The 15,065-nt window shown below is 41.7% G+C and overlaps 1 protein-coding gene across 1 annotated transcript; it reads right to left on the bottom strand.

Annotated features, from left to right (window-relative positions):
* Positions 1–4,736: 4,736 nt before the first annotated feature.
* Positions 4,737–14,862, bottom strand: DEXI (Dexi homolog; the record flags this gene model as incomplete). Its single annotated transcript, XM_084295762.1, has 2 exons — positions 4,737–5,146; positions 14,464–14,862. One exon carries the CDS (start codon positions 14,860–14,862, stop codon positions 14,581–14,583), a length of 282 nt encoding a protein of 93 aa, XP_084151888.1. The 3' UTR covers positions 4,737–5,146; positions 14,464–14,580.
* Positions 14,863–15,065: the final 203 nt, after the last annotated feature.

Here is a 15,065-nt window from a genome sequence, read left to right as displayed (position 1 = left end):
GTCAGCGGGTGGTGAGCAATTGCATTGTGCATCACTTGTTTGTACATACTATTATTACTTTCGTATTATCCCCATTGTATCATCATTATTATTATTGTTATTATTATTTTTGTTATTTTTTTTTTTTTTTTTTCCTGTCTTATTAAACTGTCTTTATCTCAACTCACGGGCTTCACTTTCCATTTCTCTCCCCCGTCCCAGAGAGGGAGGGGGGAGGGTGAGCAAACGGCTGCGTGGTGTTTAGCTGCCGGTCGGGTTAAACCACGACAGGTGATTTTAATGGTGATTAAGCAGATCTGATATTCTGTTCTTATTGTTTCACAGGTAACAAAAAGGAGAAGGGAAGGTCTCCTCTGTGTTTTCCCATCTTCTTGCTGCTTTATGAATCAGGAATTAAATGCCAATTTTCATAATAGTGGCAAAATGAAAAATGTCCCATTTAAGCTTCTGGGTGATGCTTGAAGTGAGTGAACGATGGAGTTCAAGTTTTTAAAAGGTCATTTTATATGCTTTTTAAAAACTTGGCTGTGCTTCCATTGAAGTGATGAACAGTTAAGTAACATCAAGTTTCACAGAAGAAAAGGACATCTGGATATTGCTCACCATTAAAGGTGAACAGGAGTCACCAGCTTATTGGTAGTATAAAATTCCATCATCGCTTCATTGAAGTGTACGCTGCAAGCTGCTGTACATGCAACATCTGAAGTAACAACAGACCAAATCTAATTGTTTCATGGTGCCAATGATAACTACAATTAAGTTCTCTTTGATTTCAGGCTACTAAAGCTCAATGTTACAGTTTTCACCTGCAAATCTGGATTAAATTGAACTATTAGGGTCTGAAGCATAAGTAGGAATGACCAGTCTGAAATTGTAATATTATCGTTGCAAATCTAGAAGTGGCTCATTTCTTGATGCTAATTGTGATGCTGTCTTAAGAAAGGTATTTTTAATCAAATAACTGTCTTGTTACAGATTTCTTCAAAAAGATTAAGAAAAAAAAAAAAAAGAAAAATGAATTTAAACTAGAAAAGTATCAGGGATTTTTTGATGATGTAGCAGAAATACAAACATACATAAATAACTTCAGCTCTGCACAAAAATCCTTAGTTTTTTACTCTGTCACAAATGAGAACTTTAAAAGCTTTTTTAAATTTTAAGGAGTAAAAGAATTTCACTTTGTGTGAGATATTAAGAGAAGAGAAGAGATTCTATGTTGTATAGTTTGTCAACTAACATATATATGCATGAAACTGAGGAACTGAAAACACAAGTTAAACTTCTGAAATGAACTTTTCTCACTCATATACATGAACTGAGATTTAGTCTCTCACCTACAGGTGGCAAGTAAATGTACATACATCTGCGTGAAAGAGATATCACTACTTTGCGTTGTTGTTGTGGCCTGCTTTTACAGAATTTGAAGAATTTGAAGAATTAGGCAATAATAGGAAGTGGCATATTTCAAAGTGCTAACGTATCCATTCTGCAGGCATCAGTGTTATGTGGGCTGTACACCAGCCCTGCTGACTGCAATAGCAAAACAATTGTTTCCTCTTTTTTTTTTTTTTTTCCTTCCTTCTTTTTTTGTACTTCAGCTCTGTGAGCATGAAAAGAATTTATAATCGTGCAGAGGCATTTGTCAGGACTTTCACTCTGGTTCCATGTCCAGATGCTGTCTGGAGACAGGAAATCAGTTGGAAAGTAAAAGCTAGAAGTATTCAATATGCTACAGATAAGGAAGGGAGGCTTCTGTACTTCATTTTGCTAGCTCACCAGTAGCTCAACAACATCCTTGAAGTTTCTTTTGCTAGGAAGCACTGACAATGCTGACCAAGGATCTTTGCAAATGAAAATCTCTCAACTCCAGATGTTATGATGTGGTTCAAAAACAAACCCCAATTTAAACAGTTCAAAATTACAAATGATTTCTGCTGATCTGAATAGCCAGGAACCAGACCTAGTATGTGGAAGCAATAGTACAAGAGAGTAAGGTGAAAAACACTACGGAGAATGTGATTGTAACTAGGAAATGGCATTCTTCTTCACTACTTGCTTGGGTCTTCAAATTCTAGCCAGAGCTGTGGAAAAATCTCATTCATATTCCCCCTCTTTACAGCTGCTTGAATGGGAAGTAGTTTGAACTAAATTCAGTGTGACATTCCTATCAGCTTATGACGCTCCAGCCATGCAGAGCTATGGTGAGCCCTTGTCTCAGCTTCCTCAACTTAACCTTTGAATGACAAATGCACCTGTAGGGATATACTCTGCATCTAGGCTTCACTGTGACTGAATCTAAGAATACGCTAACCTTATGTAGGCAACTGAATATTACAAGACTGTCTAGACTGCTAAAATGGTGTTGGGTATTCTACTGTTCTCTTAGTGGGAGATGCATGCTTATAGTGTACATATTGTAAATTCTGATGCAGTGTTTTGGTTGTGTGTTTTTTTTTATATATATGATTTTTTAAAAGTATTAATAAAAGTATTTCTTTTTACAGTAGCTTGCAGTAGTTATTGAAAATTATTTTGATTTTTTTCTCTGAAGCACTGGGAAAACACTGCTGGCTTCTGAACATAGTAACACGTGAAGGGCTCCTGCATTCCCTGTTAAAGGCAGGGAATATGCAAGGGAGTCAGCTTGGTCCTGCTGGCACCTACCAGTTCAGTGGTCTGAAATGGAGAAATAATGCTTTCCTAACAGGCAGTGGGATCTTGCATGACCAACTGGCAGGCTGTTCATCCAAACTAGAAGATATAAAAGTTCTGACTGAAGCTGCCTACTAATAACAGCAAAAAAAGTTGTTTTCATTATTTCAGGCTTTTAGCAGTTACAAGTATTTAAATTAATCAAGGTTCAAAGTCTGGGTGGATACTCTTGTGGCACAAAACTCATGGAAAATGCTTTTATCAATTGAGTGCCTTGTGTGTAGAAGACTGAATTCACTGGCTACCCTAAAAAAGCTACCCTGATCAAATCAGTGTTCTAAAATCTCCTTTCACAGAATCACAGAATCACAGAATTTCTAGGTTGGAAGAGACCTCAAGATCATCGAGTCCAACCTCTGACCTAACACTAACAGTCCCCACTAAACCATATCCCCCCCTTAGGATGAGAAGAATGCTTATCTTGTCTCTTTATGCCCATATTCTTTTTGTTATCTGTGAAGCCTTACTAAAATATAAGCCTTATGTTATGACGGTAGTCAGATCTACTTTCAACTGAAGTACTTTTTCCCTATCACTAAAATGTCTAAAGAAATCAGAAGTCTTCATCTTTGATTCAGAACTTCTGAAGTGACTTACTTGGTGGAATTTGTGTTCCTTGATCTGTGCATCACGTGGTGTAAACCCACTGCAGGGAATGATTACCGAGCAGTAGATACCGCAGTAAGCATAATGAAAAACTCAACCATGTTCTTGAAATGACACACATGTGACCTGAAATACTTGGTGTAAGATGTCTCTGAACAGTATGAAGTCCTAATTATATAGACGGCAGGCATGCTGCCTTCAGTAGCAAAATGCAGTATTCCTTGTGTTAGAACCACATGGCCATGTGAACACAAACTTTACTAGTCTTTAAACTCGACTATTCTTTATATAGGTCCTTACGTGGCAATTTAGATCCCTAAACGTGTTCTTATGTGTCAGAATATTGTGTCCTAAGTGACTTCACCCGTGAATTGTGTCCTAAGTGACTTCACCCGTGCAAGCCAGGGAATGCCTAGAACAAAGCACTTGTTTGCTTTAGGCTCCCAAAGTGCATCTAATAACCTATTTTGGAGGAAGCTATGTAATTTCATGGCAGTGCTTCGCCTCTTGCAGGAGCAGCTGAAAACTGCGGTTGGGGACTGTGCACAAATTTCTACTGCGCTAGGAGTTCAGAAATGCCATTCAAACATTCACACTGAGAATACCAGGATGAAAATGGAGTTCGATACACAAGGTCTTTGTCATTGTTTCAAGCGGGAGCTAAACTGCTGCTCTCTTGTTCCTTCATCCTTGCTGTCAGGGCACTCATGATGCCATCTGTCTTGGTCTGAAAGCCCAAGATGGGAGCAGGTGATAGAGACACAGACTGCAGGGGGCAGATACAGTGTATGGAGAAATTTCAGGAGAAACGTGTTCAATCCTGCTTTATCTGAAATGTTCTTCATATATCAACTTTGCTTAGCAACTGCACTGTTATGAAAACCAGACTTCTAAAATATACCAGTAAGATAAAAACAGTAAAATAGCTGCCCTCAATAACATGTTAGTTGCTTGTTTGTTTGTTTGTTTTCTCCCAACACTGCATGGTTCCTGGTGTTTCATTTCAGGTCTGATTTTTCAAGTAATTTTTCATGTAGCAGGATTGCCTGTATGCTGGCCATCTCAGTAACATGGAACTACTTCCAGGCACCTGTAGGAAAACTGCAATTTCCTGGAAGCATATTTAAATTATTTTCTGTTCAAAGGGAATAAGAACAACCCCAACAAATGACTGCTTTCTTTTTCATGGAAAAGGTCAGTCTTTATTGTATTGCTTTCATATCCGTACATAGGAACATGAGCTTAAACAATCTCCAAAGTATCTGGTTAGATAATCTGACATATAAAATTCAGTGTCTGATCTATTTCAAAGCTCATGATTAAAATAAAATATCTTGCTAGCACAGCTCTTGCCATAATACTACCCTGAACAGAACCTTCTTGAAGCACTCCTGGATATATTCCCCTGAGAGATCACTGATACGGAACTACTGGCTGGTCTAGTTTTCAATGTGCAATTGCAAAACTTGCTTAAGCAGTATGTAGAGCGTGTCCATTTAGATGACATGGTATTTATTCAAAAGTTTATCAAAACTGAGTAACATCTTGATTTTCTGTTGTAAGAGAACATAGCTTACATTACTTGTTCACACAGTCCATCCCAGAATTACCTATGGAAGCCCAGAACTGTACGTGAATCACTGCAGGTCAGGTAGTGCACACTCAAGAGGCAATGACCATGGGAAAAAGTCACGGCTGACAAGTTTTGATAACAACTCTTCTTGTTGTCCCCTTGTCCTTCTTTTCATCTCTACATTTCAGAGTATAGTTTCTTTCCATAACTTGATCCATTAACCTGGTCATAATCCATTTCAGGTGTTTAATGCATCTGTTTAAAAAGAAACACATAACAAATACAGAGTAACCCACTAGACCTGAACTGAACAGAGAAGTCAGTGTTTATGTTAGATACAGCACCGTGCTGTTTCTTATAAATAAATAAATAAATAAAAATCCAAATTTTCATGACCATGGATAGTAATTATTTGAGAAGTAAGGGCCTGATTAACGTTTCAGTGAAATCCGTGTAACAGTTCCTGTTAAAGAGCACATCAGTCCTTAGCGTAATTTTAATGTAGGCATGAAGCTATTGGTTTGAGGGGTATGAGAACAAGCAGTCAACCACAGTCCATCAGGTCAATTAGTAAGGGCTGCTCCTAGGAGAGCAACCAGGCTTGACATGCCGGGGAATAGACTATTTTATGCTAGGTTTGATATCACTTTACATATCTCTTACTAAAAACTGATTTTTGAATCGTCTATATCTTCTTAATGATGCTGTTCCTTAGGTGGTATAATTGTGTTAATCACGCGCTGCTTACATTTGACGCAGCCTCTGATTTTGGTCACTTTCTCTTTTTCTTTCTCTAGAGTCACTTTGTTCAAAGCATTTTGGATCCACCAGTAAGTAATTTATAGAGTTAAGTAACATGTTGGAGCAACTTCTTGGACTAACTGACAAGGAAAATTGCTACTGTTTTGCTTTATCGCAGTGTACCTTATTTACCTTGGTTGGTTCCAAGTATCTGACAGGTATTAAGAGGTGATTTTTACCATCATCAGAGCCTGAAAAAGCCTTCTTCAAGCCGAACCAGAGCTGTGGATGTGCTGGACAGTGGTGACAGGACCCATTTGGTCCTGTGATCTTACAGGTGACTTTAACACAGAGCAGGATGGTGCAGCTCAGAGTGGGGATGAGTCTTTGTCAAAGAAGAGTTTTGGGGGTACAGGAAACCGAGAGCAGGTCCCTGGTAGCCAGCAGTTCAGGAGAAGATCTGTGCTCTGCAGAACAAGTCTCTGGAAGGACAGCTCTTCCCTCCTTCCCCTCTTACAGATCTTATAGGCCTCCTGCACAGCATGTAAAGGCAGGGGACCCTACACAGTAAAGATGTTCATCTGGTTGTAAAATGGGAGTTTGTGGTACAAAGCTGTAGCTGGGGATCTTAACGGGCCTTCTAACAGATCTGCTTTACATCATGGAGCAGACCATCATCTATTCACAGATCATGGAGCTCTCTGAATAGGCTCTCACTGGGCTGCAGGGCAAAACAACCTCTCTCCTGGTCACTTTCTGTGCTTGGCGTGGTGGCTCAGCAGGTCATTTTGCCCTGCCAACCCAGTCCTCTAGCACACGGGTCCTGAGGCAGAAAGATTGCCATGAGTTCAGGTGCAGAAGACAAAGCAGACTCTGTGAGGAGTCTGAATGAAGAATGAAATGCAATTGTCACATGTTCTAGATGAGCATGGAGAGACTGAGGAACATGGTATCGTTAAGAAATTAATTACAGAAAGCTGTAAAGCAAACAGGTTCACAGAATCACAGAATTTCTAGGTTGGAAGAGACCTCAAGATCATCGAGTCCAACCTCTGACCTAACGCTAGCAGTCCCCACTAAACCATATCCCTAAGCTCTACATCTAAACGTCTTTTGAAGACTTCCAGGGATGGTGACTCCACCACTTCCCTGGGCAGCCTGGGCAGCCTGTTCCAATGCCACAGGTTGACACAGGGAGAAAGGTTCTTTTATGGATTGAAAGCGTATGAAAAGATTGAAGTAAAGAACAGAGCTTGATAGGAAAGAAGTCAGTAGCAGGGTATGCCAGAGAACAGTTTTTATTCAACAACACCATTAGTGGGCCAGAGAAGAGAATGAACAGAGAAACCTCCACGACTGCAGAAAATAAGCTCTTGCAGATATTCAGATGATGATAGCAAAGAACCCCAGAAGGACCTCATGACGTTGAATGGGCAAAAGGCTGCAGGTGACTTTACTTAACGGTAATATAATGCAATTACAGACAAATACTTTGCACCTGCCTACATGATGCAGAAGTTGTAGCTGGCAATTACAACTAATAATCACTACTGACAAGACCCTGAAGTCCCTATCTCAGCAGTGGCACCTAAAAAAAACACTGCTAAAAAACTTTGGGCATCATCATGAAGGATAGTGAGAACAAGAAAACAAGAGCCATATAAAGCCATTGTGTGCCTACATCAGGAGCATTATGTGTACTTCTGGTCCTGTATTTCAAGAAGTGGAGCAAAGAAGGTAAAGATAAGAACATCTGAAAAGATTGAGGGAAGGGAGGGAGCAGTTCATCTCAGTCTTAAGAGGTAGAGAGAAGGAATTGGAAAACAGTTGCTAAAGGGCTGGGCAGCAGTGTGCCCTCTAACATCCCTGGTTCTTCCATTGTGGAGTATGAAAAGTACAAAGGGAACAGGCTGCAGATTTCAGTCATATTTATGTGTGGTCTCAAATGGCATCTCCTGCCAGTGTCAGAGCTGGAACATGAAGCCAGGTGATTTTGGTCTGACTCATCACAGCACTTCCTATGTTCCTGTTTGCTACCTAGTAGATACTAAGACATGAACACAGAACACTTCTGTGTCCATGAGGCCCTTCTATCAAATGTTAATCAGCTGCAACACCCTGCTAACAGTAATCATATATGCTCAATATCCTTATTTATCATCCATATTTCTTAAACTAAGGGGAAACAGTTGTTCTAATGGGTTACTCACTTGAAGTTTATCTGATCGCTTTCCAAACTCAACTAAAACCAGCAGATAGTTCAGACATTGTTAGTGTTCTGCATTGTGGATTGAAACCAAGGCTGACTTAAAAATAGCACTGCAAAATGTATTGGGCTTCCAAATAAAAGCATAAAGCTAACTGAAGTTTCAAATAATGCCGTAGGGTTGCTAGTCCCAGACAGTAATTTGTAGTGGCAGATATTAAATGGTGTGTGAATGATACACTTGACCAGGATATTCAATCTTGCCTTTCTATTCAGCCAGTTAGAAGCCTGTTCTTCAAATTTCATGTGAACCTAATTCTTAACAGAAAACTTCCAAAATTTCCCTAAAAATGGAAAACAAAAAGGCTAGCAACTCTTTTTTTCAAATTTCAGATCCAACAGCTTAAAAACCCTTGTAAGCATTTAATAATGCAGCTGTTAGAGCACAACTCCAGCATTAAAAGTAGAAACTCAGTCATGGATTTGGGCTGGACCAAAGGAAACGCAGTGACTCTGTTCTGCATCCTGACATTGTCTGCCATCTATTTCCTGACTTTCCAAAAGAATGTGTTTCTGATACCACCTCCTGTTTGGGCTGTAGTACCTGAGCAAGCCTTGGCTCTTTTCTTCTGGCCCTTCAAAAACTAGTCTTACTTCAAAGAATAAATAGTCTTAGGTCACTTACTAGAGCTTTACACAGCGATAAATCATTTGTGCATATGATTATTTTCCATTATATCTGTACTTCCATATATGGGTCCCATTAGTCTGTGCCTGTATTATCACGGTTGGATGGAGTATACAACTCCCCCAGAAGAGGAATCAGGTTCTCTGCCTTCTGAACAGAACATGAGTGACCAAAACCCTCTTCTCCATGTGCTGTGCCAAAGGAGAAAAATGCTGTTTAGCAATAGGGAAGAGATGCCCTTCCCAGGCTGTAGGAAAGTTCATCAGTGCCTTCCCCATAGCAGGTGACAAAACTGATGCTTCTCAGTGCCCATCTCCAGCGCCAAGAGTGAATTGGTTGGTCCACAGCAAAAGAAGAGTCTGAGCAGTGGGACTTCTCTCAGCCACTGGTTGCAGCTGAATTTTTCCTCCCCATTTCCACTGGTCCCACTCCACTCAAAACCCTTCTATCAAGCCTCAAAAGGGCAGGTTCTTAATCCCCTAATATCTGATACAGAGAGTATCATTCAAATTCTTCAAATATTTTTTCCCAAGCTTGTGGCCAGACAAAACACTCGAGCTTGCATAACTGGAAAGAGAGAGACAATATGAAAGTTTCCTTGAAGAAATGGAAAGACTTAGCTATTTCTGTGCACTGTCTAATTCTTTGGGACACTTGTACTCTGTATTAATTACAATCATCATGAAGGAAGAAATACAAAGAGTTGGAATGGTCAAGTATACATCCTAAAGTTTTCTAAACAAATTATTCTTCTGTTTTAGGATTGCTAGTTGCCATCTGACTAATAGCATTTTGCTAGTTCTCTGGAGGAAACAAACACAAAGAATTATATTGAATTCATTTTTTAATTCCTTTGGCAGCTTAAAACTAGTAACTGGATGTTATCACCTGCTATTAAAGCAAACTGATTAAACTTCATTTTATAGAGAAGAACTAAAGAAATTAGATTATAAAAAATTATTTAAAATCACCTGTGGCTGGGGGTTTTAACAAATTAAATACTCAGACCTTAAGTGTTTCTATCTTAAGCTAAATGCCTCTTCTTTTTCTGTGCCTTATTTTAATTCATGTTATTAACAGCAGCTGCTAGAAAACTTTATAAAAAATCTGCCTGCTCCTTTGCATTATATTACCAAAGACATTTGATAGAAAATCACTTAGGACTGTGCCTGGCTATGGTTAACGAGGTTGAATGACTAGTTCATTAGTTAACCATGATTTTGTCTTTCTTCCATCTAGGATGGAACTCCTGTTAAGAACAGCAGGAGTACAATAGCCTTTACAACAGAGCTGCCAGGCAAGTTTGAACATTCAACTTCTGTTAATTTTAGTAATGCCAAAGAGTTTAAAACATACAGTTCTAAAAATTCCATCTATTGCTCTTAAACCTGTCATTACTATAACTGATAACAAAATGGACAAATTGTGCATATCATGAAGTCAATGAGTCACTTTTTTTTCCACATGAAGATTTCTACAAATAAGGGAAGAACCCAGTGAAAAATTAAAAGGAAAAAAAAACAACAACAAAACAAAAACAAAAAACAACAAAACAAAACAAACAAACAAACAAAAACAACAATCACTGCTCATTATTTTTACAATTCCAAATCAGGAGCTGGTTTCTAATACATTTATGTGCATCTTAGCACTGCCAGTGATAATGTTCTTCTGATCTGTTCCTTTATGTGGCATTCTGTTTTAGAAATGGAACAGAGACATAAGTGTGTTAAGCTCATAGAAGCCACCAGTGGAGATGAAGGAAGGAGTCCAGCATGCTTCTTTCCCTCTCCACTGGGCCGTACTGCCTCTTACATATGCTGAACCTTCGTTTCCATTTGGCACTATTTGATCAGCTAGTGAGTACAGCTATTTCTTTGACTGATTCAGGATTTACATGTTGGCAAAGAGCAGAAGTGCTGAGTCAGAAGCTTTTGAGTGCTGGATTCTGCTCACTAAAGGCATACATCAAAATTTACCTTGATAATTCCAGTATTTCCTATTTGGTTTTCATTATTGATTACTCTTGCTCATTTTCTTTCTGATTAGAGTACTTTGTGATGAGTCACATCTGATTTTAAAACAGTACAAAGAGAACAGTCATACAACCTTATTCCAGGAGAATTCAAATATAATGAAGAATCTGGCACACTCAAGCTAAAACAGGAGATGACATGAGTAAGCTCAATTCTGCTGAGGTTACACAAATAGAATTCTCCATTTGAATAGGATAGGAAGCTTCTTCGAGCTGCTTAGTTGTCTATCTTCAACCTCTGCCACCAATTATGCTTAGAACAGAATTTTGCTCCTTTTGGGTTTATTCAGCTGAGGTTTTCATTGCAAGAGAGCAGAACTTTTCTGATCTATATGCTCTTTGATACTAAATAAGCCTTTCCACACTGCGCAGAATTGCCTCTTAAGGTTTTCTCCCATTGTCTCTCTGTTTGTGCATGCCATTCACCTCCTGGGTGGAAGGCAGCACTTTCTAAAAGCAAGGAGCACACTTGCAAGGTTTCAGCTAGGGCTAATCATAGCTTTTTAGTTGTTCTCGATAATCACTGGTGAGTCACATGAAGAACACTACTCTTACACTTTATGCAGTGAGTGATGCCTATATATTTCTAATCTCTCCTTATAAAACTAAGACCCACTCTTCCTGCAGTGTCTGATGAATCCTCAGTACTTTTGGGTCGAAGCAAACATGGCAAGCCTCCCTAAGCCTATGGCTTAACATGGGGAACTGGTGGTGACAAATGTCACAGAGCTGTGACAAACTCTGTAACCAGGATATTAACACAAATTCCTTTCCATGGTGACATGCTGAGTCTTTGCCTTGTGGCTAAATAATTATGCAATTTGTGGCCTGGTTGCCAAACATATAATTAAGTATATTAATAGATGGTTGACACCATTCCTCACAACATTCTCCTCAAGAAACTGGCTGCTCGTGGCTTGGACTGGCGTACACTTCATCGGGTTAGAAACTGGCTGGATAACTGGGCCCAAAGAGTTGTGGTAAATGGAGTCAAATCCAGTTGGAGGCCTGTCACTAGTGGCGTTCCCCAGGGCTCAGTACTGGGTCCGGTCCTCTTTAATATCTTCATCGATGATCTGGATGAGGGTATCGAGTACACCCTCAGTAAGTTTGCAGATGATACCAAGTTAGGTGCGTGTGTCGATCTGTGCGAGGGTAGGAAGGCTCTGCAGGAGGATCTGGATAGGCTGGACTGAGGGGCTGAGGCCAACTGTATGAAGTTCAACAAGGCCAAGTGCCGGGTCCTGCACCTGGGGCGCAACAACCCCAAGCAGAGCTACAGGCTGGGAGATGAGTGGTTGGTAAGCTGCCAGGCAGAGAAGGACCTGGGAGTGATGGTGGATAGTTGGCTGAATATGAGCCAGCAGTGTGCTCAGGTGGCCAAGAAGGCCAACACCATCCTGGCTTGTATAAGCAGCAGCGTGGCCAGCAGGGCTAGGGAAGTGATCGTCCCCCTGTACTCGGCTCTGGTGAGGCCGCACCTTGAGTACTGTGTTCAGTTTTGGGCCCCTCGCTACAAGAAGGACGTGGAGGTGCTTGAGTGAGTCCAGAGAAGGGTGACCAAGCTGGTGAGGGGTCTGGAGAACAAGTCTTACGAGGAGCGGCTGAGGGAGCTGGGCTTGTTCAGTCTGGAGAAAAGGAGGCTCAGGGGTGACCTTATTGCTCTCTACAGGTACCTTAAAGGAGGCTGTAGCGAGGTGGGGGTTGGTCTGTTCTCCCACGTGCCTGGCGACAGGACAAGGGGGAATGGGCTAAAGTTGTGCCAGGGGAGGTTTAGGTTGGATATTAGGAAAAACTTCTTTACGAAAAGGATTGTTAGGCATTGGAATGGGCTGCCCAGAGAAGTGGTTGAGTCACCATCCCTGGAGGTCTTTAAAAGACGTTTAGATGTTGAACTTAGCGATATGGTTTAGTGGAGGACTGGTTAGTGTTAGGTCAGAGATTGGACTAGGTGATCTTGGAGGTCTCTTCCAACCTAGACGATTCTGTGATTCTGTGAAATAAAGTGCAGCAATAGCATGTTTTTTGTTCTCTAGTATTTATCTAATATCTCTAATCTAATACAATTGATCTAACTTAAAAGATTTGTGATTTGATTCTCAGTGGAAACAATAATCTAACATGCCAATTTCCAAACCAAAGGTCAAGGCTACAGTTAGTCCTTGTGCAGAGCTCCATCACCTCAAGATGGAGCATGGGCTAAGGCTTACTTCTGAGCTCTGTGAAGGCATTTGCATTTCCACATATAGAGGTGACATTGTTTTAAATTGAGAATACAGAGTAATTTGCAGAGCTTCTCATCCTATTAACATGAAGGCAAATTTTAAGATGCCCATATACATGCATTGAACAGAATTGTGCTCAGATCCTGTGTTGTATTGAACTGTGTAGCAGGAAAAATCCACAGAGGAAGCTTTATGTGTGTTGTTCTCCTTAGGTCTTCCTGAAAACTATATGCAGCTCATCATAACAAATCCTAGTCAGCATACAAGTGATCCCTTAATCCCTTACTAATTGTTAGTATTTTTAATTATTTTTTAATATTTTTCATTAGATTACATTGGAGTTTTAAGATCTGGGGTTTGGGAAAAGGTATTTTTGGGTAGCAAAGGGTTAGGACTTTTTGCACCAAAGGTTTTGCTTAAATTTCCATTATTATGCACTTCTTTCCTGGAAGACAGGAGATACTGGTTTGAATGGTATTTAGGAAGACTTTTGAATTGCATTGTCTGTGTTCTGAGCCTGGATGTTATATGCCCAACTGAAAAGGGAGAGGAGGAGACAGCTACAAGAAGTAGCCAACAGTGTCGTGCAGGGAGTTGAGTTCTGCTACAGATCTTTGCGACTGCCAAAAATTATTCTAACCCAGTAGTCTGGGATGGACCACCAAATGTGTGTACACACACTTTTATTTGTAATAACTGTTTGTGGGGGAATTTCTTCAGTAGCAGCACAAATCTTTTCTCCCCATGCTCCCACTTGCCTTTGACCAAGCTTTGCTCAGATGTGTTTGTGCAATCAATATTAATCCAACACCACCAATTTCCATTTTATATGTTCTAAACTATTGATCAAAAACTGCTACCATTGCTTTATATGGAATCTTAACAGAAATATTTAGGAAGATAGTTTTAACCTGTATGATGGACAGTATTACAGAAAAGGTTTTGTTTTGTTTTTAAATTGGAAGATTGATAAAAATAGCTTGATGTCAGATGGTATTTGTATAATATGTTCACCAAGGTTATGTCTGCAACCTTAGAACAGAATTTCTTATTTCCCTATTTTCAAACAGAAAGTTAAAAAGGTATCCTAAACTGATTTTCAAACTTACAGCCAATATTTTGCTAAGAAATTATACTGGCAGATTTGCTAACACATTTTTATTTAAACTGTGAATGTTTTCATTAACATACACTTGGCACAGAGTGTCCCAGCTGGAAATACTGATTCGCTTCCCAACTGCATTTCAGTGGTTTAAAACGCCAAAATCCTTACAACGTTCCCAGGCTTCCAACATCGCTCAGAAGTACAGAACAAATTGATCAAGCAAACCCTGGGGCTGCGATAAACGTGAGAACGGTCAGCTGGGTGGTTTCATGTTATCTAAGTGCAGTTATTAAAGGGCGGCTATTTAAAATGTGTTTATGAGCAGTGTGTGACCTCCGGTGTATGGGTAAATACTGCCCTGCGTTATCACTTCCATTCGGCGCTGTTCTAAGACCCGATTAGCGAAGTTGTTGCCCGGCTGCAAACCCCACACGGGCAGGAAGAGCCCCGGGGACGTGCAGCCCCGGCCCCCAGCCCGCTCCGCGCACCCGGCAGGGCGGCGGGGCTGTTCCCTGTGCCCGGCCCGGCCCCGGGAGCCCGGCAGCCGAGAGGAGCCGGCGGCAGTGACTTACTTGCCCTGCGAGCCCTCCGTTTGCTGCCGGCTCCCCTGCGGCGTCCCGAAGGGCAGGGGCCGCTCGGGTGGAGCGGGGGCATCCCGGGAAGCCCCGCTCCGCAGCCGCCCCGGGGCGTCACTCCAGGTAGCCGTCAAAGACATCCAGCTCGCCGTCCGTCTCGTAGAGCACGGAGCCCGGCTCGGAGAGCACTCCCAGGTCCAGCAGAGCCTGGTCCACGTCCTCGGGCAGGAAGACGATGCCCACGTTGAGGACGATGTACTCCATCAGGAAGGCATAGTACAGGATCAGCACGTTGACGAAGAACAAACCCACGTAGAACATATAGGGCAGCGCCAGCAGCGCATGGAAGGCCCAGGACTCCAGCGCATCCAGCCGTGCCGACACAGCGGCGGGCATGCAGCTGTGGGGGGCCGCGCTCCGCAGCCTCGCCGGGGGGGCAGGGGGACGAAGGGGGCGAAACGCCGGGGCCGGAGCCCGATGCGGACCCCGCAGAGAGGCCGAGCCCGGCGAACCCGGCTTGAGCGCGGTGCCGCAGCCCTGCCGCTGGCAGGAGGCGCTCCAGGGGCAGCCCCGGCCCGGCTGCCGCAGTCCCGCCGCGC

The sequence above is a fragment of the Netta rufina genome (genome assembly GCF_964035555.1).
Source record: "Netta rufina genome assembly, chromosome: 15".
NCBI classification, from domain to species: Eukaryota; Metazoa; Chordata; class Aves; order Anseriformes; family Anatidae; genus Netta; species Netta rufina.
Note: the sequence above shows the minus strand (reverse complement) of the source record. Positions and strands in the feature narration are given on the sequence as shown.